Below are 25124 nucleotides of genomic sequence, written 5' to 3'. Positions count from 1 at the left end.
CATAGTTCTTATTACATCAGAGGCAGAGCAACTTAGCCTATGTAATGAGATGCATGAACACTTTCTGCTTCTTAGCCATCAAAAAACCTCTTACTTGTGGCCTAAAACAAGACAAGCCAGTCAGAAGATCAATGACTATATATTAGCATGCTTTGCTAATTCATGTATACTCATTACAGTAAAAATCTGGAGTAAGGACAGTAATTTACCACTGATTAAATCTCCCCAGTCATTTGACATGAAGTCTTAACACTTGTCTGCATGGACTTGACTGAGCTGACCTTTACAGCGACTACAGTTACCTACATTAAAGCACATTGTGTGTGCATCTCAAATCTGATTTTTATGGCATAGCCTGAAATGTAAATTAATAGAAAGAACTCTTAGATCTACCACAAGATACTGAAATTTACATTACACCAAGTAGCAGCAGTCTACTTAGCTCACAAAAATATTCAAATAGTCTGCTGAATATAATATTTTATTCACTGAAGATTGGGATCAGTTGTAGGGACATTTAATTGCACAGACTATGGTAACAGCAGAGGTGATTGGACAGATACAACAGCCATAAAATTAAGGGTGAAATGCCAAAGCTGAAACAAACCAATTTGGTATTCTGAGGTTCACACAATACCATTTATTATACAACCTATCTTAAGCTGTGCCAGGGGAGGTTTAGGTTAGATATTAGGAAGGAATTCTTTACAGAGGGGGTAATCAGGCACTGGAATGGGCTGCCCAGGGAAGTGGTGGATTCTCTGTCACTGGAGGTTTTTAAGATGAGACTGGATGTGGCACTTAGTGTCATGGTCTAGCAACCATGGTGGTGTTGGATCAAGGGTTGGACTTGATCTCAGAGGTCCCTTCCAACTCGGCTGATTCTATGATTCTATGAAAATGTATATACCTATATATAACAGTAAAATTAAAACTCTGAAAGCCAGTGTTGTTGCTAATTTGAAAAAACCATCTATAATAATCATACAGGCAACTTTGCAATGGGAAGTGTCGAACAGAGAACATCTGAGGAAGTTTTTGCAGCCCCTTTAAGGAGGTACTTACTTCTGCTGATTATTAGCCATTGTCTTCTCCCAAGCAGCTTTGTTTACACCTTCTTCCATCTCATATTTCTTCTGATCCTGAATGGAAGTTTCATACATTACTTTCTTGTTTTCAGATGGATGAAACAAGGAAGGAGAGACTAAAGGATATGCCAATTCAAAAAAAGGAAGACTGACAAAACTGTTCAGCTGATATCTTCACAGCATTTAAAACAAGCAAAGCTTCATTTCAGTTACTGCCATTTTATTATATCTAAATATAATTTTTCTTTTTGCAAGAAATCATAAAAAGTCTTGACAATGAGAGATACTAGTAGTTTATTATGAACTCCCATCTTTACCTGGGTTAAGTAATATGTTTAATCAAGAAGCTTGTGAGCTTACTGTGAAGTGTTGAGTATATGTGATAGAAATATTTAGAACCCAAAGAGAATTCCCAAAAGCATAAGCCATGCACCAAAGAAAATCAGTCTGCAGGTAAACTCTGACCCCATATAACAGACAATTGTCTTAAATATATCCATTTTTTAAAGCAAAATTTTTATTCACAAACCTCTTTCAAAGCTTTTAATAAATCTGGTTTTGGTCGTGGGCTCAGGGGAATGCATTTATAGCCACAACTTTTCAATGTATTCATGAAGTCTACCACTGCTCTTTGTTGTTCTTTGGTCATTCCATCGCTGTGATTGTGCATTAACTCATATAAATAGAGCACTAATTTAGGCCCATGCTAGAAGATGAAAAGAAGGGAAGAGGGGAATATAGATGTATGGTCACTCATTTTCACAATGCAACACTGAGCAGTTTTTTTTCTTCCACTTTTATTCCCTTCTGTAGTCAGACTGCACAGATTTCTTCTACTAATTATTCTCTAATTCAAAGAAAATGGCTGCTTTAATGGTTAGAGACAAACTTTTATAAAACTAGAAAAACATGCTGAATTTAATCTTCACATGATAAAACTTGCCCCAGCATCTTGTCACTTTTCAAATGGCTTGCAGGAAAGCTAAGTTTCTTTTCCCAGTACTCAGCTCCTGCAGCCTTGCGTATACTTCAGGAAATATGTGCCAGAGACTTCTACTTTTGCCTGCCAAGAATGCTACACTTCATTTGATTAATCAAATTAGAGCTGACAGATAATGAAGTTAAACAGACACAGGTCATAAATGCACTCAACAAGACACTCCTCCACAGAAGTCCCTGCTAGTACATCAGCTCTTTTCTTCCTGATGAAACTGTTAATTTATTTGAATAATGTATATGTGATCAGAAAGATGTAAGTGCCATAGGCTAATCCAATAAATACTTTCTCTCCTTAGTATACAGGGACTCAACCTGTGGCATATATTAAATAATTTATTTCATTCTTGCAGTCCTGAAGGTCTCAAATAGCAACATTCATACTCAATTTCTGACCATGGCTCTAAGAAATGCATTCTTTCAAGCTTGCACTGACAGAGTACAGTCAAAAAAGTTTTGTTTTTGATACGGACAGGCTATTCAGCTATTTGACATAAGAACAAGGAATATACAATTCCACTTTCAGAATAAATGCTAAGTAAGAAAAGATAGAGTACTGCTTTGTTTGAGGACTGACTGCTTTGGAAAATCTAGTTGCAATCAATTTTTACAAGTATCAGGAAGTCTGCAGTTAAGGAGTTCCAAGGCAAGAGTAATTCCTTCCTTAATCTGCTTTTTTAGGGTAGCACCTTAACTTCTAGCTTCCTCAGTAAAATCCTTCACGTTAAAACTAGTTAAAACTAGTACCACCTTTGTTTCTGCACTGCACAGGAGATGCAGTGTCAACTACAGAGTCAACATACACAGACTTAATCCTATCTTGCCTCTTACAAAACTGCCTGTCCTCAGGATAATACAGCAATTGCAGAAGTATACAAACACGTTTCATATAACATAACTGTCATTACACTAAACATTGCTAAAACAGCAGTGAACAATTTTAGCCACATACAGTTTTAAATTTAAACAAAAAACTGAACATAGGTTTTAGAGACTTCTTTCAAACATCTTGAGCTTACTTGCAAAGTTGGGCTAAGACAGTCACGCAAAATCTCTTGATGGTTTACTTCAGGTACCATCTCCAAAGCCTGCTTTCTCTCTTGCAGTGGCCTTCGTGGAGACAAGCTGTGCACAAGAAGCCTCCCAAGTTGTGTACGGAATGTGTCCTTACATGACAACAGAATTCTCTTCCACTGCTGTTTTGGTGTAGTCATTCTACTGGTGCCCTAAGTAAAAGGGACAACTTTTTAATATTACAGGGTTAGGGTTTGCTTTTACCAAGTTTTTCACATAACTAAAATTAAACTTATTTTGGTAGATAGATCTTTGTCTCTATCTGTCAATATTAGGAATGCAACTCCTAGCTAAACTGGATATTTAGTCAGAGGGACTATACAACAATCCAGAAAGTGAAAATTGTGATGTAGAGGGTTTAAAAATGAAAGGGTTTTTTTAATTGCTTGTTTTAATGAACAGCTCTTCTACATTAATCATTTGAGGTAATCCATTCAGAAACTAGGAATTAGAATTCACGCATTGGACTGAGGTGCTTGTGCTCACAAAAAGAAATCTGACACCTTTGAAAAGTACTACCAGCATGGCACAATGGAAAGATAACACACCTATCAAAACTAATTTTCCTGAACTAGAAAGAAACTTAGGTAGAACTACTTTTATAAAGGCAACCTAAGAGAAATAAAGAGGCAAGAAAGAGTAAGTTAAGTTTTCCAAAAAACTCACTTCATATTACCCAATCAGAACTTGATCACTTTGGAAAGGTTGACAAGCTAACACCTGTATGCTAGAAGAGAAAACTCACAGCCCTTTGGCAAGAATTGAAAGAAAAAAAAGCTCTCCTTCCCAACTCTAAGACATACTATAGACACAAATTGCTCAGAGAAATTCTCCACCATCTGTGGATGCACAGCAGATCTTGTTTTATAGGCTCCAGCAAATTTAAATGTTGAGGTTTAGGAGACCAAGCAAATTTATAGAGTACACAGAAGTCCATTTAAGTTTCGTGTGTTCGTTCAATAAGAAAAATTTTGCTAAATGTAAAGCTCAGAACAGATCCACTTATTACTTTACAACTGCAGAATAACTAGGAAACTGAAGAGGGTTTTTAATGCCACAGTTGAATGGAGAGGCAGTAAGAAGAACATTTATGGACAGAATACATTAGGCATGAAGAGTTCCTAATAAATGAACCTTATAAAATATGCTTTACTGTGGACAACTTACAATGGATACTTTGACTCCTTCCACCAACATTTTGACCATTTCTTTAAGAAAAGGGTTTATTCTGCTAGGCAGTTCTTGTTGGCTTTCCTCTTCAGGAACTTCCAGCTGGGATGCTGAACGTCTGCCTTGACTCGTGTTTTCTGTTATACCCAGTACATCAAGGCATTCTTCGGTAGATGCTTAAAATTTAAGAGGTACATATTGATCAGTACCATCTAAAGCAAGACAATCCCATGATCCTTTAGTTGGCATTAAATCAAATACTGCCTTTACTGCTGCTACATTTACCATTCTTACTCTCTCTTGCTTCTGCAGAATTTGAACTAGCTGTCAAAGTCATCATGTCTTGCTAAAAAATATAGCCATTTCATAGAAACATGCAAACTGATGTGTTTTGAGAGAGCAGATGCTCCCTTTGGCAGTTAAATCTTCAGGTAATAATAGAGGCAGTTAACACATGAAAGGACTAATGTAGAAATAAAACAACTTGTTCAGTTCATTCAGATAGAAACATTATCCAGATTGTCAGTTACATAATACTGAGAGACAAATCACAGAGAATGATGCTTTGTGGCTAAATCCATAAAATTTGTGCCAATAATATGACTGTCCTCTCTAACACTTCAGCAAGAATCCATTTTTATATATCACACTACATTGGCTCTGTGAAGACAGAAACAACCCAAAAAGAAATCCTACCTAAATAAATGAGCCTGTTAACAGCTAGAACAGTCAGCCTCTGTAACCTTTGTGCAAACTCAGGCTCAGTGGCTTGGATAGGATTTTCTTGGCTCATTCTCCGCTGCATCATCATGTTGAATTCCTCACTTGCTAGTGAGCGCATTTTCATCAGCAGAGCATCAGACTGTGCAAGTGAAAACTTCCTTGAGCCTTTAAGGAGAGAAGCATGAACAGAATTCTACTAAAACTGTACAAAAACTCAATCACTCAGCAATTGCTTTCATCCAAAGACTTCACATCATTTAAGGAATCAAAACATTTGAAATACATTAATATTAAAGGCTACATAAGTGTCATTGGGTGCCTGTCTTGGTTTTAGTTTTCAAAGCTATTTAAAGATATATACAATTCAAGTGATACCATGAAATAAGATAGTCTCAAGATCAGCTTTATTGTACAACTTCCATATTTTTGTGTAAAACAGATTCAAAAACATTACTTTTATTCCTCTTTTTACTGTATAATTAAGATGAAGAATTAAAAATTAGTGATAAAACAAAATATTGCATATTGGGAAGCACAACTGACAAGTCAGATATATCAACAACTTAACAAACACATTTTGTACCATACCCATTGCCACTAATAGAAGTATAATTTTTAGCTAAGAGTATTTCTTAATTTTGTTGAAATGAACTGGCAGGCTTTGACTGTACTTCCTTCTTTTGAAATAACTATTTCTATTTATCTTTAGTGTCTTACCAGATTCACTAATATAAAAATACTTTCATTATCTTTACCAGGTTGATAGAGAGGGCTTTCAAAAGCTGACAATTAAGAGAAACATTCCCATAGTGAACAGGAGATAAGCATTTGCCAGATTTTTAAATTATATCTTTCATGAAGTCTTTAATGTAGCTTCATTTATATGAAACATACAAAACTCAATTTCCAGCCAGAAGACTACAAAACCTTTACAGAATGACTGAGAAGCTATCAAATACAGAGGAAGTATTACTGCTACAGCTAGCACTGCACAAAGGTTTTACAAACACAGCCACAGTGGCATTTCCAACTGTAAATTTAGAGTGGCAGGTATTTATTTCAGGATGGTCACTACTTAGAAGTTGAGCAACAAAGCAGTCCCCACATCACAGCTATGTTAGTTACATGGACTAGCTTGATTTTAGCATTACCTTACTGTGAGGTTGGTTATTAAAACCACCAGGAATTACTTGAAAAACATCTTTACTAAGCAACTTGTGAATGTAAGAGAATCCCAAAAGAAGGTAATATCATCATGAACTAATGAATCATCAACCAATCAACTAATCATCAATTAATACACACAAAAGAAAGTACAAGAACGCTACTTCTGCTACTCACCTGCAATACCTTTACGCTTTTGAAACATTGTACGATGTGGTGCAGAAGGTGATGGGGCTGAACTGGTCTGCTCCTGAGCATCTTGGTTTGCTGTGGTTTTTATTAATTCAATGGCTGCTTGAAGAACTCTTAACTGCAGAACAACTGCCATATCTATAAAGAGGAGCATACAAAGCATACATGACATGCTTTACACATCCTTCAACTATTTTTACCAGATGTTTAACAAGTAAAAGAACACAAAAAGTGTCAAGAGCTGTAAGACTCTTGATTTCACAGAAGTCAGCTCACTATTCCACAGATACAGACACTACACAATTGAGTTCTCATGGAAAAGCCATTGAATTTGATTACTCCAAAACAAGCTAAATGAAACTGTACAGAACATTTCCATTTAAATACCCACACACAGCAAACTTTTGCAATTACTGTTTTTTCAGATTAGCAGGATACACAGTTCTTTATCACAATGCAGGCTCCTGAAGAAAACTATTACTTTGAGAACCACTTAGAAGAGAAAGAAGATCCATCACCAGAAAACTCCCCCTTTTCCCTCAGCAGAAATCGGAATTTAAACAAAAGTCAGTGGGGAAGTAGCCCATGATCCCAAAAATAAGAAGATAACTTACTTTGCATCCTTGCATTTTTACTATTTTGAAGATGACCCAGCAGCACCATGAGGTCTTCAATAACACGAAAATATTGAGAACCTGAGGAGCTGCAGGCATGAATTGCAACTGCTACCAGCAGCTGTTGTATATCGCATGCAAGTAACTTGTAGTCATTCAAGGGAATGCTGCAAACAAAGTTTTAGTTACCAGAAACATGACAATTCTAGTAGATTGTAACTTTCAACATGACCCATTACTATTCCCCTTGCTACTTCCACCAACCATACCTATTAGTATGTTGTACTAACATAAAAATGTTACTACTGAAGACTAGAACATTATAATCTATTTCTTTAGTGTTAACTTTGGCAGATTAAATGCCTGCAAATTTGAGACATTCTAAAAAGAGTGTAACACAGTTTTATTGGAAAAGCAATGACGTATTATCAGATTTCTAAGTAAAGAACAAATCTAAAATTCTGTATTTTTCAAAAAGTATATCAGTATATAATTTTGTAACCATGTTAAACTAAAACTATATCGCGTGAAAAGGAAACTTTCCCATTTCTTCAGGATACCACCTAATGAAATAAAATAAAAAAAACATCTCTACTGCATACCCTTTCTTAAAGCACAGAATCTTTGTAACTAATAAAGTAATTTAAGTTACTCGAAATCTCAAATATTAAATCACAGACAGTACAGTAGAGACTTTTCTGCAGTTTTAAGATTGGTTATAGATACAGTAGAATGCTACTATATCCTGTTTGGTTTTATTAAGAAAAGCATCCAAAGTGCAGATAGTGGGACAAACTTGCATCTTAAAATGTCATTTCACTTGACAGTTTAAGATATGGAAAGAACATTCTATATTCTGTTGTTTGAAGTGAATATCTAAACATTAACTTACAGGTATAATTTAAGTTGAAAATCTCAAACCCTTGTTTGATATGTTCTCAGAGAATTTTAGCAAGTAGAACAAATTGAAGACGGTAATTTCATGCTAGCCTTAAGGTTGTGCCTAGACTATTTGATAGGAATGGATACAATACTCACTTGGTTTCCAGTCCATTGAGAGTAGCCAGAGTATTACACAACACATAGAGCAAACCATTATCAAGCAGAAGGTCTGCAACTTTTGAGCAGGAATTTATGATTTGCAGCAGAAGACAGAAGCAGTTATGCAGCAAAACGTTATCATAGAGAGAATTCTCTATAAGACCCAGAACAGGAATGACACACCATTTTTGAAAGAGTCCAACATTCTTGACATCTTCCAGATCAAATCTATTAACAGAAATATATGTGAGTGACATCCTTAAAATACCAATCTGATAAATGCAACTAATATATGCAACTGGAATACCACTCTATGCTGGTATTTTGGCAAAGGTGTAGATGGTCATTTCCTACATTTAACTGCCATAACAATGCCTGTCTACCAAAGAAAATAAGAACAAAATAAACACCTCAAGGAGCCACAAAGAAACGATGTGCCTAAAAAGTATATCTGAAGTTTTGACTAACTACCAACTGTCTACAATATAGACTTCATGAAAATAATAGGGATTTTAATCAGTGTAGAAAAATGATGCATCACTTTTCCAATAACGAGTATTACAACTGGCACAGAATTACCAAGAAAATAAATACGGCTTGTCATCAGTATAATAATATACTGACTGACAGCAGGTTTGATATCCTGTATCCATTACTGCTGAAGTTTAATTAAGTTTGGCACCTTCTGGCTTATTACAGTTGTAGAATTAAAAGCAGTGCTTCTGACCTTGTCTTACTTGTGGACTAAGAAATTGCATTACTATTATAAGGTTATCAGCCCACCACACAACTATTATGCACAATCCTAAAAACCTGAGACATCAGAACTATCTTTCCAGCCCCATAATAAATCCTGAAAAAGTAACAGTTCTCTGCTTTGGGGCAAGTTAAGGAGCCATATTTAAATCTTGCAGCTAAACAAGAATAATTTTTGAGGAGTGAAGATCAAGTCAAGAGGGAGAAGCAATTTAGCTACAAATCCTACAAAGGCAGCAATTGAGAAGGAGCTTTTCGTAAGATTTTTGCACTGATTATACTTACACATATGCTCCCTGTACCATCATTAAGTGGTCAGACTAATTCTAAAAAAAAATATCATTTACTTATATAATTGTCTCCTTAAAGGTAATCTCCTTTCCTGTCAATATGAGGTGGCTTTTTAGTTCATGGAAATGGTGTATCTCTGGGATTTTCCCTAAAAGAAATAGGGATTTAAATTCAGGGCCAAGCCAAGGAAGTAGCTGTGGCATCAAGCTTTTTGCTTTACCACCTACCAAAATCTAATAGCAGAAGTCCTGTGACTACTACTTAAAACTTTTAAGGATATAAATAAGTTTCATGTAGGATCAGAGTTAAATTACAGGACATTTGAAGTGCTAAGGCCTCTGAGGCACTCAGAAAGTCTGAGTGTTTACAAGATCCCATCTAACAGCATTCATCAGATAAAGCTGCTTGCAGTTTAAGGGCCATACAATAGTCCTAAGAATTTTAATACATTTCAGTGTTAAAGCTACAAGCAAAACATTTCAGAGCTGTTTTGAAGGAACTTCTTTTATGGCTGCTGACCAGCAAAGTGCACTGCTTGTAGTTCACATATTGCTACAGGATGTAAAAACACAGCATTACTTACTCTTCATCCAAGCCAACAGAGCGGCCAAAAAGCATTTCCAAAAAGCACTCTACAACTTCCTGAGTCCCCTGATGAAGATAGAGCTGGTTGGCTAGCAAGGAGAAGCCACGATTCTTTAAGAATTTCTCCTTCTGCTCCCTCCTTGCTCTGTTGAAATATGCATCCAACAACTAAAAATAAATGCATAATTATGGTGTAAGACTTAAATGTTTAACATAACTACCCTGAAAGTTAATTTGTTGTCTGTGATTTGAACAGTTACAATCCTTGTTACAATCGACATCTTATATTTTTGATCTGAAGACTCTTGGGTTTTTAGTTAAGTTTAAGGGAGATGAAATCACACACATAACAGTTAGCAGATGCATACATAAATACACTCAAACTTTTTATATTTGTTAAATGTTGCACTTTGGTGTGCATGCAAGTGCATGCATGACTTTTTTGTTCTTAATAAAGCCTTATAATCTTACTTTTTTTCAAATTAAAATACAAATCTACTCAAAGTTCTACATAATGTCATCACACAGGAACACTGTCTTTCTCAATATTACAAAAATCTCTGAAAAGATTTTGAAGCCTCAGGTCCATTTTCAGTCAGCTATGTAAGAAGTAAAAACTTAGTTTGCACTTTAATTTAATGTGCATCACGTGTTTTGTGTTGAAGAGATGGTCGCTGACTTTCTGCATTGTTCCTTCCATTTATATTGTTAATGCCATCATAAGCTCTCAGGGCCTCTGTCTTACATTATAGACTATATCTATTCAAAGATTCTACATTTGCATTTGCTTTTTTGGTTTTTTTTTTTTTTTTTTAAATCTATGGGGTAGAAACATATCTTAAAACTCAGAAGTAAACATAGAAAAGTGAAGAAAGCTGAATAAAAATATTAACAAAACTTCATATTTCCAAATATTAACTATGCAAGTTCACATCTTTTCAGCAGAAAACATTTTATATGGGCCTACTTTAATGACTCCTTGTTGTATGAGAGGAGATGGGTGGTTCACTAGAACTATAAGATAATCAGGTTGGATAAGTTTGTCCATCACATCTTCTAGCATGATATCTGGTAGGATTAGGAGCACTCCACGCAAGAGATCATATAATCCACAACAGATAAGCACAAGATAGTCTTCTGTACACCTGAAAACAGAGGAATATGTTTTACCACTGATTATTGTCTACAGCAGAAAAGATTAAAACAGTGCATAATTGCTAGCAATTCTTGGGGGACAAGAGGAAGAAGAAATTTGGAAGAGGCATCATTTCTGCAATACTCCTACTACCAATCTTCATTAACACTTATTTTTGGATGGCAGATGGCAAAAAGGATAATCTGACCAGAACAACTTGCTTCAGTTTTTGTGAGGTACCATAAAAAGCTCCCACTTCTACTGTACATAGCAAAAGTACTGATTTTTTAAATTTGCTATGTAAATAATGCAAAAATTGAAACAACACAACATTCTATGGACTAAAAGCTTAATAAATTTGTGTATGACAGTGTATGAAAAAATTCCCTTAATTTTTAGGATTCAAATTTTTATAGAATAGTAACCAAGAGCAAGAACAGTGAAATTAAAGCTCATATAGTGTGCAACTCTTAATGTATTATTTTATGTGCTTACCTGTCATCAGGGCTTTCAGATGGTTTTGGGGTATTCTCATTAGCTGAAGAAAAAGCAAGACTGTCCCAGTCTTCAGGAAGTACATTCTTGTCAGCAAAGCTTGGCCAGCGAGCAATGGCTGACGATGCTCCAAGAACAGAAAATGCTAAGCCCAACCCTGCAAAATTACTCTGGCCCTTCTGAAATGAAGGCAGTCCTTTTAGATTGTCTGGACGACGTAGCAATGGCTCAGCTGCACCACCACCACCACCTTCACTGCATTTCAGGTCTGCATCTGCTTCTTTACTCTCAAATGCATTTTCAGATAACTCTACTTCTTTTGCAATATCTTCAAATGTTTCAGCAGATGTTAGCTCTGAGTCACAAACTGTTTTTGCAGACTCACAACTGCTAAGAAGCTCTTCCTGTACTCTTCTTATGGTTTCAGAACCTTCTACAAAACCAGTTCTGTCCTGAAGATCAATGTAGTCATGCTCCCCAATAAGCAGCAGGTCATCAGTGCTCTTTCCCATTCTTTCAGTTAGTTGTTTTTGGTGAACTTGAGGTGAGGAAGTAGGCGATGCTGGTAAGCTTTTAGAAAGCCTTCCAGGTGCCTGAGAGCTTATTTTCTGCTGAACACTAGCCTTGGAAGTGTTCCCTAGAAAAATAAGGATATCTTTAGCATTCCTTTCACATTAGAAACAAACTTTTCTCTCAGTATTAGACTCCTCATACATTCAGAACTGTGGTGACCTAAGTTAATTTTATTTGCAAAACTGACAACACCTGACATAGCTCAGATTTGGTAAATCAAGTAAACTACTATGGAGCCATATATTTAGCAAGTCACAAATCTGAAAGAAGCATAAAATGCAAAATAATTTTTGACAATATATTGGGTTTTCCGGATTTAAATCATGGTCCTCTCAACTAACCCTCAGCAGGAATTTGTATAGAATCACTGACAATGGAGGTTGTCTAGACCAGACTCCTTGCTCAAAGCAGGGTCAAATAGAACAGGTTGTTCTATTTGGAGCATTGTGTAAGAGGTCCAATCTACCAACATGTTTCAGTGGACACTGAAATACTATTCACCAACCCCTTTGCACTAAGGTTTTACATATACTTCAAGCTTACAACTAATAACTGCATATTTTATTTAATAATGCTTCCTTTTAAGTGCACATTTTGACCTGAAGTGGTCAAACTTTCAGAGCACACTACACATGTCCTTCATAACTAAGTTTTAAGGGGGAAAGCAGACTGTATATCAGACTGGTAGAAGCAGTTTTCTGTTATTCTGGGAAAAGGAGACTTTACTTATTCAGAAGTATTTTGAAAACTTTCCACAGTTAGTACTAACGCAACAATGACGCGTCAGGAATATAGTTTTTATGAGAATATATATATAAAACAAATATGTGAATATATATACACATACATACATGTGCCAACATAACCAGACCAAGCTGGCCTCCTGACAATAGAAAATATTTATAAAGCTGCACTTATACACCTGCAACAGTCTTAGAGCCAATCTTTCACACACATCAGCAGGTAGTGCAACAAACTGCAAACCCACATACAGGTAGCAGGTTATCCAATGAGCTCCCAATTTAAAATATTTTTTAGAATTATAGAATGTTAAGGGGTTGCAACTACAATACTCAAATATCCATTTTCACACACACGCAAAAAAATGTTGAGTATTCCTCTAGTACACCTGAATAATCTCTATTCAAGAACAACAATTTGTACTACCTATATAAAAAGAGTATTCAGTTTAGAAGAATGAGATGTCATATATTATCCATATGGGAAAAGGACTAATTCCATATGCAGTTTAGTACTGTGATCTGTTCTTTACATCACTGCTTTTCTAAACAGACACATGAATAAACATTGTTTCAAATGAAGTAGTTGAAGACTCAATTTCCTTTTCCAAAGCAAAGTAGCAACAAGACATCAATTGTAAAAGGTATTACACTGTAATAGATAGAAGATAACTGAGTCACACAAGATGTGAAATATATAGCGGTTAATTTAGAGATCAGTGTAACTTTTTTCCATTCCTATTTTGTATATATTGGTGAACTTAGACTATGAATTTTTATTTTGAATTTATTTCTCATTGTCAACAAGCTTAAATAAAGGCTTAAACAGAAGTGGTGTTTCAGCTTTTGTTTTTCAGATGATATTTGTTGATTGCCTATGCAAATCTGTAAAAAGTATGATTAAAACTCTAATTCAATAATAATGCAAAAAACATCCCACTGACAGGACACCAACTGAAAAAAAGTTACCAGATTGAACAAATAACTTCACTGTATTTCAGCATCTATAGCAGAGGAATTCAAAACTGATGAAAGCAGTTATCTTTACAGACCTCAACCTGTTCAGCATGCTATCTGAGACTGTTCCCAGAAAATGATTCAATTTTAATTTATATAACCAAGGTATCTTGTTCTTCATAAGACATACTTTCCCATCCTCTATCATGTAGGAACAGTTTCTATACCTACAGTAGAACTAAATGGTAATACTTTAATATCATATTTAGACAGATAAGAATTATGCACAAATAAAGAAAAGTATCAGCTTAACACTTCCTGCCCAGATAAGATAGTTGCTTATGGCTCACTACTTCAACTGCTGCCTGGCTAAGGCATTCTCAGGCATCTTTAGCAGGTCTGTTCAACAAGTGAGATGGTTCAGCTTATCTGGTCCAACTCACTGCCTGAGCCATCAATGTGGCAATTTGTCTCAACTTAAGAATGAAGAGCAGTTTAGGTAGCGTGTTCAGTTCCATCCTTCCTACTCTGCTGTTCAGGCATCAAGCTCCAAGGGACAGGGGGAGCTCTGTAAGAGATACCTGTGGGAAAGTAACACTTTCAAGCACTCTGGTCATTTGCCAAAAGATTATGTCTTAACATCCTTTTTTTTCCAGCACTGTTTTACCTTCCAGTGGTAAAGCTGTAAATCCAGCTGGAGATGTAATCAAAAATGCAGAATTGTCTACTGACTTCCCACCACTGCTGGAATTTCTCAGGTACCTAAGTGATTCAACTTTCTCCTGGAAAATTTTGCCATCTAGAAAGAAAAGGGAAAAAGTTAAATAAAAGTGTTTTATGTTTGCATTGTTGACAAATTAGACTCGTAGTAGTCAGATTACATTTTGAGCGGATCACTGGAGGCTAACGAGAAGTGCTCAAGTGCAAGTAACCTAGAAAAAGCACTTGAACACCATTTTTTGGTTTAGCAATTCAACTTTAAAATTTATTTTAGAACAATGAAAATATTATGATGTACTAAAGCAATTACATTTATAGACAGTCCTTGCAGGCATACAAGTAGTGATAACTGACTTTTTGTCATGTCAAAAACAAGTGACTGTTCTCAAACAGCCTAGTAAGGCTCCAAGTATCGAAAAGTGCATTCTACTCTTACTCAGAATTTTATATCAGTTGGTATTAGAGGATAGATACATATAAATACAGCTGTGCTGCGTTTGAAACTGATTACTAAACCTTGAGGTACACAGGAATCTGCAAAAGGAGAAAATATTTCAAAATTGGATGATGCTTTCCATGTTCACATAAGTTACGGCTAAGGTTGCACAATGCTAATATTAAAGCACGAACTGCTCATAATTTCTCATTTTTAAAAAGAGCAAGAAAGAGTTTTTTAAAGTTCATATCAGTCATTTTGCCAACATGATCATCCAGTACAGATATACTAAAGAAGCTGTTGTTCTAGGTCTGCATCCCTCAAAGCCCATAAAGTACTGCCAGTAACTAGTAAGAACTGATAGTGCCTGCCAATGACATCTTGTAGTGCAACGGATCAATTGCTAAAAATGCCCCTCAGGCCTTTTATTTTTCCAGGAATTCCATAACAGTAAACAAGGAAGTAGAAATTAAAACAAGACTATATGCACATATTTCTGAAAAGTTTCATTTACGAGCAAGCTAGATGTTGTTCTCCAAGTTCACCCAAGACAAATGTGTCCACATAGGCAGCTAACATTATGCATTCCATTTAGCAGCACCAAACTTTAAAGGAAGTTAATGGCATAATCACAGAGATATTACCTATGGCTGTAGACAGAAGAAAGCTCTCCAAGTAAGCCAAGTAAACAAAGTCTAACCTCTCTCAGAAAAGTAAAAGTAGTTTACAGTATTAAGTCCCAAGAATTCAATAATTTTTTTATATATCATTACTAAAATACAGCAGAGATTTTTTTAGATATTAATTTATGACCAGATTTTTATCTTATTGCTTACTACTAGCTAAATGTGACATATTTACCTATGTGCAGGGAAAAGTAGAAGTTAGTAGGATTGTGACAAACATATGTATTAGTGGGAGGGTGAACCGCTAAGAGGAAATTGAAGACCAGTGTCAGCAATTCCAGGTCAGGGGGAGAACCAAGCACTTCTTCAATTATTTTCACAAATGACCTGCAAACCTCCCGAGGTAGGGATGCAAGGTGCCCTTCTTTATGCTCCTAGAAAGGAAGAGTAGTACAACTATAAGTTACTTGTATTTTTAATTTGACAGCAATTGTCTTTTTTTTTTTTTAAGTTGTCATGCTGTAGTAAAACAGACAAGAAAAGAAGCTCAACTAATAAAGTTTTATTCTTTAAATTGAGAGGACCTACTGTACCTACTCAATGTTATCCAAATACAGCCCACTCAAAATCCAGACAGAAACAAGGTATTGCAAATGTTATGCAAGTTGATTTTTGGAAAACTAAAATGTTCAGCATACTATACTAATCTGTATTGAAATGCTGGAGCCCTAGGACATGAATCACCATTGAAAATATAGGTTATTGTCACTGTATTACATATTTACAGAGAAATTAATAGTTGCCAATACCAACATTTCAAACATTAAAAAATTTCTGAACAGTGCCACACTGAGTCTTCTGTATTTCCACTTCAATAGCCATTTTTATAAACATACACATTTGAGATTTCATTGATAATTGTATTTATAATTTCTGTTTGATCAAGCATTCCACAGTTTGATGCTGGCTAGCTGAAAAAAAAAAATAATCTATTAAAAGAATATGGATTTTAGAACCAGACTTAAAGAAACTTGTGGGAAATCTACTCTAAAGGTGACTATAGTGATTAACTTATTCCCAAGTTCTCTAATTTCCTCCTCCTTTTTTATATCCAAGCACCTTAACTGAGACTGCTGCAGGAAAAGACTAAATAAAGCTAATTGATTTTTTCCAAAGGGAATGGTTTATATAATTTCATCTTCCATTCCATCAGACCCCCAAAACTGCCAAACTGTTGTTGCCCAATTTGAGTAGTTTTTTTTAAGCAAGATACTAATTTTCCCTGATGTGCTGAAAAGACAGGAAATACTATGAAACATTCTGTATCTAGGCATTGTTGATGTAAAATGATACAGTTCCTTACTAGGTCTAGAAGCACACAGGACCATCTACTGAAGTAGCTTTTTCTACCGCATTTAGTCTCTTCTCTACCCTCCCCAAATTAAAATGAGCTCTACCCTCCCCAAATTAAAATGAGTATTTGCCAAGCACAAAGTAGGATTTTAGAGTGAAAGTACCTGCAGAACCTGACAAGTTAACAGGAAGTGATGAACCACTTGAGCTTTCAATAGCTGCTTAATGTTAAACATCTGTTGGTGATGGTTAGCTCTGATAAGGATTTCTAGAGCTGCTAACAGAGTTTCCCAAACACCTTGCTGAAAAACAAAAAAACCAGAAACATCACTTCAAAAATACATTTGTCAGTCTACACACTGTGAAAAAAACACCCAAGAAACAACAAACACAATGAAGGCAAGTTAGTTTTGCACCTAAGATGATGACTAAATGACTACAAATGGTAAGTCAGAACAAGAAACTATCAGAAAAGTTATGTTCATACAAAACTAAGTTTATTTTAATGACTAAGCTACCACCAAAAAAAACCTTCAACTTCCTGTCTAAAATTAGTTTTGTATATTCTTTGCTATATTAACACTGGATGGTTATTTTCAATAGTTTAACTCCAAAAGAAAGCAGGTCTTTTTTAGTTTTAGCAATTTCTCCACAAAAAAAATTCATCAGTTCAACTAACAAGTCATATGCATACATCACATTTACAGACTTTAATATATAAGGCTACTTGCATCATTGATATTGGGAGCTTAATGCTACTAACAGCTATTCAAAGAAAAATAAGGACCATTAATTTTAGAAAATTGTAATAATTACTGACATGTAACTGGAGAAATTAATTCCTTACTCATAATACTTATTTTTTTAAAATATTGAATTTTAGACCTGAAATATTTCCAAAACTAAAGTACTTACCTTTGCTTTAGACCATATCTTCCAGTCAAGCAGTAACTTTTCTAACAATTGAACATCTTGAATAACTGCAGTAGAGTCTGCATCAAGCTGGAATTGTCCATTTTCATTTATATAGAGAATCTCATCACTGCAGCATCCTTCAAGGAGAGTCTTGAAAAGGGGGAAATTTTTTTTAAGTGTCATAATCACAAAGTAGTACAGTTGTTCTATCCAAATTATAACAAAAAAGGTAAATCTCTAAAGAGACAGCATACTCCCAATAGGGAAGACATATATACCTGGTCAACACCAAACTTCCTTAAAATCACTGTTCTGCCTCTGTAAAAACAGCTTCAAATGTAAAATTAAAATCACAGAGGAGTTTCTAAATTTGTGCTAATATTGAACAAAATATCAGGTTTAAAAGAGGACTCTACCTTCAGCATGCAAAATCCAACAATGCATTTTGGTTTGATCAACACTCGACGAATCATAGAATAACCATTACAATTGTCCATCTCCTGTATTCTCTGTTGATTGTATTTTGTCAAAGATAGTATAAGTTGTAGTGCTAAAGCTTGAGTGTCTTCAGAGCTGCTAATCTCTACTACCTGAAGAAAAGGCAAATTTATTAGACGGTTAAAGTGAGAAACATTTAGAAAAAAAAGACTTAAAAATACTTTTTTGTATTCCTAAATCATAATTTCTGGATTAAATCTGTTTTAAAGAGCTTGATGTTATGTATGTAGCCTTCATTTTTTTCCTATGTGTGTACATTCAGATATATTTGCTAAGAAAATAGAAGTCCCTTTACAAGAATCCTTTTCCAAGAAGAAAGTCTGTTCCAAATAAATTTAAAGCAGAAGGCACTTACCATACTACAAAGTCACAAGGTCATGAAATACATAAGCCTCTAATAAGAAGAACCTGTTTGCCCTGGAAAATTAGGTTTCTTAAATGTTTAAGGAAAGCTTTAAAATAAGGTTCCTGAAGGTCTAGACTATACTTGCCTGTAAGTGTCAAACATTACAGTTTTATTTTATCCACAAAGAGACAAGCAATTGGATAGATGAAGACCACAAACCATTCTTTTCTCTTTACTTTCTACAATTCTTGAATCCCAAGAAAAAGCGAATAGAATTTCAACCAAAAATGAACAAGAATGAAATCTCACATTAATGGAACTTCAGTTTCATAGCTTCCCTTGCCACATAACTGTTAAATCTGCTGCACTACACATTTATAGACATGTATACCTGTATTGCCTGACATCTGATCTATTGTCTTCTTGTCTTTCTGATGCAAACAGTCCATGTGCTACTGATCTGTAGCACATACTTGGCATAAATTCACATAATACAATAACATGGATAAGGATTTTCTCCTCAGATTTCATAATCAATGGTAAAATTACAGCAGGCAGTGTCTTCATAGCCATGATCTAATGTGCATTTATTACTCTCCATACATCTTTCAGAACCATACCAGAGACACATAAATTAAGACAAGCTTTAGGTCTACAGTAGTATTTTGAATTAACTATAGTACTTCAGAGATTCCTGGCACAAATATTAGCCTCTCCACATAAGGATCACATTTAAGTAAGTAGTAATTAAGTTAAGGCTCATAGCCTTACTATTTTTGAAGTTACATTTTCTCTTACACTGGATAAGTAAGCCTTTGAGCACAGTTGAACAGTTATCTCAAAAAGCTCTCATGATTTATCAGATAAAAATAAAGCTTTCCACACCATGTAGTTTCACATTTATTCATACTTGCATTGTGAGTATTCTGCGGTTAAACTGTTAAAGATATGCCATGAATTTAAGTGCTTCAAAATCAGAGACCAAAAATATGATCAGCTTTACAACACCCCTAAAAATAATCTTTTTTGACATTTAAAAGTCCTATTTCTAAATCAAAATGTAACATGCCATCTTACATATTAGCAATATTAACTAAAACATTATGCAATAGAATTAGAATTACATTTCCAATTTAAGACAACCTGTGTGATACAGTCTGTTATGGCACAAGTACTTTCCACAAGTTTTAACAGAAAGGCATCACATGCAGACAGAAAGGCAGCTAGAATAATGAGATTTGCTACCCAAGATCCAAGGAAAATTTTACATGGGAAAACACATACATGCAACCCCCCCTCCTCCAGCCCCCTTACCCTAGCAAAGAGGAAAACAAATGCACCAGTTCCTCCGATTTCATGTAGTATACCCTGAAGAGTTTTATATTCAACAGGTTGAAGTGTTTTTAGGTGATGAGAGTCCAACACGTTGCTTTGAACTTCTTTCAAACTGAAAGGTCTCTGAGAAGGTACAGTTTTCACTTGACCTTTCAGTCTAATAACAGGTTCATATATGGTGTACTGACCAGGGCAGCATGTGGTATAAACAACAGCAAGACTCTCCTGAAACAAGAGAAGTTTAAATTTTTTTTCTACAAAGTTTAATACAAAAATCCTCACACATTCAGGACACAAAAGCCACCTAAAGCAAGTAGCAACAACTTCAGCGGTTCATTCCTACTTTACCACTAGAATGCTCTCTCTGAAGTTGCGTGTGGAGCACATGCACTAAAAAGCAACAGGAATCCTAAATCTTAGAAAATGTATGCAATACCTAAAGCAGAGAAAGTTAAGAAAGTACTAAAAAATTCCATCAAGGATCCCCCTCTTATCACCTATAGAATGACAACTGTTTTGCACAAAAACAAACTATTGACATGGATAAAATAAAATGAGCATACAGAGGTATTGGGTAAATTGTTTCCTTTTCTAAAGTGGCAAGTCCAAAATAGAAAGTTATAGTCTGCTTTTTAAAAATTTCTCTTTTTTTTTTGTTTTAAGTTTATCCTTTCATCAGCTTTGCCATAAGAGGAACTCAATAGAAGAAATTTCATCAATGAGGAGACTTAAACAAAAGCCAAAGCTCCTAAGGAAAGTAAACAACTAATTTTCACAGAAAATGTAAAATTATCATATTTGGAAGGTTATTTAAAATAGAGAAATAATTTCATTTAAGGCACTTGTATTCTTTGCAAAAGTGTAAAGATGAATTCATCACTCAAGCACATGGTTCTTCTCTTTAGCTACTTGGTGTTCTGTAAGGCAAAATAAGCTTAAAAGTTGCAAGACTGCTTTGCTAAGCTTTTACTTATCCCATTCATTCCTTCTTAACCTATTCAAAATTTGGTACCATTTACAAGGATCATATCCAGACAGAATGACCCTTTGCCTACAAGATCAGAAAAATCCCTCTACTGGAAACAATTCATACAGCAGGAGTTACTAGTGTATGAATTCCCAAAATATAGCAGGTTCCAAAAAGCTTTATTTTATTCTTTTTTCTAGTGTCACTATATTTACACCTGCATCTGGCATGGTTGTTTCAGTCAGGAAAGATGAGAAAAGCTAAGATCTGCCAGCTGCAGAATGACTTTTCAGCTAAATTTGATGCAAACTTACTCCCTTCAAAACCTTCAAAGAACTGGGATGAATTCTTTTGCTTCCTGTTAAAGCCAGATAAAGCCTCCTTTCTCCTCCCCTCTCAGTTTTAATGTTAACAGGTTAACTAAGCTGTCCTTGACTACCTTTACACTAGTGGAGGGATCCTCTCTATATATCCATCCTAGACCTTTTGGAGGCACCTGTTTATCCAGTACAATTTAGTACGCAGTATTATAGATGCTGGAACATCTAGAAATTTTCAGAATCCAACCTAAAGCAAGATGAAATGGCCACCCTGTGTGGAGTTCAACTCCCATTGAAATAAGTGGGAAGAACCCTGCAGTGATTTTAACAAGAACAGGATTTGCTCCTGTCCGCTTTGATCAAGTGAAGCACTTTGGGAGACAGCAGGAAACTTGTTCACAATTTCTTAATAATTTCTAAGAGATTAAGAACCATTTTTAAGTAGAAACTTACAATTAAAGGCCCAACATCCACTTCCTTTCTTGTCATGAAGAGCTCCTTAACTTGTTCACATTGTAGAATCTCTTTACTTATGTACTTGGAGCAGTCAGTCAATGTTTTGCCATATTTACAAGGCATTACAGATGTGAAGTCTGGCCCACATGTGTATAAGTAAAATGCTTCCTCCGGTCCAATATTTGCACCTAAAATCCAGAAAATGAGCTGTTAACTCTTTAGTATACAATAAAGCCAAATTCATTTCTGACACACCACAGACTAGTAACATCAGTAGTTTCAGAAAAAAGCATGCTTAACTCAGCATTCAGTGGTTCAGATTTTGTTTACTTTTTAATGTGCTTTAAGTAATTTGAAGCTAGTAGTTTAAAAGAAGGTAAGTGAAATCAATTTTCCAGATAAAAGAGACTGAGTGCTTAAAAAAAAAAAACAAAAACCCAAAACAGAACAAACACCACTGTCTTTCCATCCCCTACCCCAAGATATAATTTAAAGAAATTTTAAAAACCACTAAAGTAACTATAATTACCAATTATGTCACTAAAAAGAAAGCGAGAGAATATGGCAGAAAAGCACATTAGGAAGTACCCAATACTGAAACATTTGCCTACTTTCTCCCTGATATAATATGATGCTAAAGAATATATTGTTGGTTTTACTGTAAAAGCTTGGCACGTTAAAAAAAAACACTAAATAAGCCTTTGATCTTGGAGAGAGAAGAGGAAATGAAGACTTATTCAAGAAAAAAAGCATTCAAAGGTACCATTAAATAGAAGCAGATTTCCAAGATTCCATCTACCCGACAATCGAAGCAATTCTTCTTGAGATGATGTACAATGTCCAATCATGCAAAATGTTTTGTTACTGTCAGATGATAAGCTTGTTTTCCTTGGCAGTGAGAAATCTAAATCAATATCACATTTCCTGAAAATATACATAAATAAACATGTTTAAATATTAAGAACTGATCAAAATTGCTATCTAAGATATTCAGCTTAGGTTTAAAATTCATTTTAAATATTTACTAGATGAGAAGCCATGCTGTCATCAACATTAAATTACTCAAGTCCTCTTCAACTTCTAGGCACCTTAAAACTCAGTTATATAATGATATATGTATTCAGATACTGCATAGAGCAGAATAGAGTTCCAACTAGGGTTGCCATCAAGTCAGTATTTCCTGGATCTGAAATTCCTGATCTTTCCTCCGACCTCAAAGAAGAAACATATGTAACACTATATATGCTTCTAAAATACCATAATTTTTCAAGCATTTCTACGCTTCCTAAGAAGTCGAAGGCCTTTGACTACGCCAAGACACAATGAAAAGTGTGGTTCACATATGCTGGAAAATACCACGTTGAGGATTTGCTTATACCAAGGAACATGGTCAGAACTAGCGTGCTGCAGAGCCACGGGCAATAAGCCTGATGCTTTCAGAAAGCATCCAAATAAATTAATGTGTCATTACATAAACAGAGCAATTAGACTGTAAACATCATCCAAAGCTTCCTGAAAGAGCCAAACTATTGGCAAACTAGCAACTATATATAGAGAGGCCTCAATAACTGCACATATGCAGAACATTGTAATACTTTTAGCTTCCCCCTATGTCTCCATATTTGGACTTTATTGCATACCAGCATGCACAGACTGAACACAGTCTTCACAGTCTGGACTTTAGGAAGAAAGCATAAAGACATATTTAATAAATACCTTTTCTTCTAACCAATGAGTAATTCATGCAGGCACAGGCCCACCCAACCTGGCATCAGGTACCTCATCTAGGAGCATGGACTTTAGCTTTGCAGTCGAAAAAATTGTACTTCCAACTGGCACTTCAGATTTTGTTTGAAATATTTTTTAACTTCTCACCTCTCCATTTCCCTCAGTGGAACAAAATTACTGCCTTCTCCTCTTAATTACTACTTTCAACATGGCCTGTACCTGAGCTATACCTCCTTAATGTGGATTCTTAACCTAACCAGAGACATTATGCCTACTGCTAACTTCATGCTTTATCTTATTTTGGACATTACTCAAAATCTTGCAGTACTTACCTCTTTCACTTATTCATGATGAAGAGTCACACTGATGTCTGCACAGGTCCATAGTATAAATGGATCACAACTATTCTAGAGAATTCCTAGCAGTGTAATACCCCCCCTCTCCTACCCTCCTAGAAGACTACTCAACCATAACTTCAGCTTGTGCCAGCATAGTGCTAACATATTCCTACCAGAGAACATCTTTAAAGAAGTATCTAGGTACAACTAATGTATTCTTTACCTCTGACCAGAAACCCACAGCAACAGCTTTCCATGGATATTTTTCTTGCTTTCTGGTTTCTGCAGATATTTTAATGCCAAATGCTGCCACCTGCCCAAAAGGAAAACATTTTCTGGAGATTCTGCCTGTGCCAGCAAACCAGCTTTCATCTCGTCATTTGGATCCATGCACATACTATGAAAACAAGAGAAGAAAAATGAGTGCATACGTTTGTTTTTGTAGTTGTATTTTAAGCGTCAAGTCTGCAATTTTTGGCCTCAGTTAATTTGAGATTGCATTCCTTAACTTTCACAGGTAATTTTTTTGATCACACAACTATTTTTAGAGTGCTCAGCATAAGCTAGGGAAATCCTCACATCATGGTTTCAACTTGTCTGCATAAATCTACTTATATTTAAGATAAGGATATTATCTCTATTTTACAGAGAAGTTAAATTCAGTTTATTGAAAAAATGCAGGTGCTTTGAACACTGAAATAAAGTGTTCTAAAATTGCAGTTTTAAACCTATTTTAAGGACAGATTACTTATGAGAACTAAATTAGGGCTAAAACGTGTTCAGAAGATTAAAACCAAGACCGTCACAGTAAATATTACATAACAGCAGGTGTGATAACCTACAGCTGCCAAAACTTTTTCCATCTTCACACATTTATTGTCATTTCATTAAGGCTTGAATTGCTACTTTGCATTGCATTATGTTTATGACTGACCTTGAAGCTTACTTTGGGCAGTTACTTATACATGGCTATGTGAAACATGCAAGCCCAGACCCTAATACTTAAAGCTCACAACCCTGTAGATCTGTATCTAATAAACATCCTTGATGTTGTCCCATCAGTTGCAAGACCTCTCTACTATAGAAATTAGTCCTCTACTCTCCAGCAGTATTCTCTGCAGGCTGCTACTGAAGTCACAATATGTTCACAGGACTGTTTTTAGACTAAAACAGCATACCGAAATATAAATGCTCCAGTATTCAAGTCTGCCCAGACTTGTATCATCAATGCTTTGGAACCCAATGAAATTATATGAATACAGCCATCTTCAAGAAGTTTCTCTCCCAGACTTAGGTATTCTGTTCCCATAGACTTTGTTTCTTCTAGAAATACAAACGTTTATACACGGTTACAATACAACAATGCCTTTCACACCATATATCACACAAGTAAGAAAAGAAACAGTTCAGGTACCGAATAGATTTTTTTTTTTGTTTAGTTGAGGGTTTTTTGTTGTTCTTTCCTTTTTTTTTTTATAGTGGGCTGACTAAT

General features: G+C 35.3%; 1 protein-coding gene across 6 annotated transcripts in view; it reads right to left on the bottom strand.

The window, feature by feature from the left end:
• LYST (lysosomal trafficking regulator) overlaps positions 1-25124 on the bottom strand; it is an 87283-nt gene that overhangs the window by 20004 nt on the left and 42155 nt on the right. For all 6 annotated transcript variants that reach the window (XM_032682406.1, XM_032682408.1, XM_032682405.1 and 3 more), the window contains 21 exons: positions 24811-24955; positions 23856-24029; positions 22330-22490; positions 21564-21754; positions 19803-20048; positions 18061-18234; positions 17645-17794; positions 16894-17031; positions 15612-15810; positions 14262-14393; positions 11325-11961; positions 10662-10839; positions 9693-9862; positions 8060-8290; positions 7022-7188; positions 6393-6545; positions 5025-5216; positions 4326-4504; positions 3104-3310; positions 1618-1794; positions 1066-1142 (listed from right to left, as the gene is read on the bottom strand). In XM_032682406.1, coding sequence (XP_032538297.1) covers positions 1066-1142; positions 1618-1794; positions 3104-3310; positions 4326-4504; positions 5025-5216; positions 6393-6545; positions 7022-7188; positions 8060-8290; positions 9693-9862; positions 10662-10839; positions 11325-11961; positions 14262-14393; positions 15612-15810; positions 16894-17031; positions 17645-17794; positions 18061-18234; positions 19803-20048; positions 21564-21754; positions 22330-22490; positions 23856-24029; positions 24811-24955 — 4078 coding nt within the window. The remainder of the gene's footprint in view (positions 1-1065; positions 1143-1617; positions 1795-3103; positions 3311-4325; positions 4505-5024; positions 5217-6392; positions 6546-7021; positions 7189-8059; positions 8291-9692; positions 9863-10661; positions 10840-11324; positions 11962-14261; positions 14394-15611; positions 15811-16893; positions 17032-17644; positions 17795-18060; positions 18235-19802; positions 20049-21563; positions 21755-22329; positions 22491-23855; positions 24030-24810; positions 24956-25124) is intronic.

Source organism: Chiroxiphia lanceolata, chromosome 3, assembly GCF_009829145.1.
Source record: "Chiroxiphia lanceolata isolate bChiLan1 chromosome 3, bChiLan1.pri, whole genome shotgun sequence".
Classification (NCBI taxonomy): domain Eukaryota; kingdom Metazoa; phylum Chordata; class Aves; order Passeriformes; family Pipridae; genus Chiroxiphia; species Chiroxiphia lanceolata.
The sequence above is the reverse complement of the archived record's forward strand: the minus strand, read 5'-3'. Positions and strand labels throughout refer to the sequence as shown.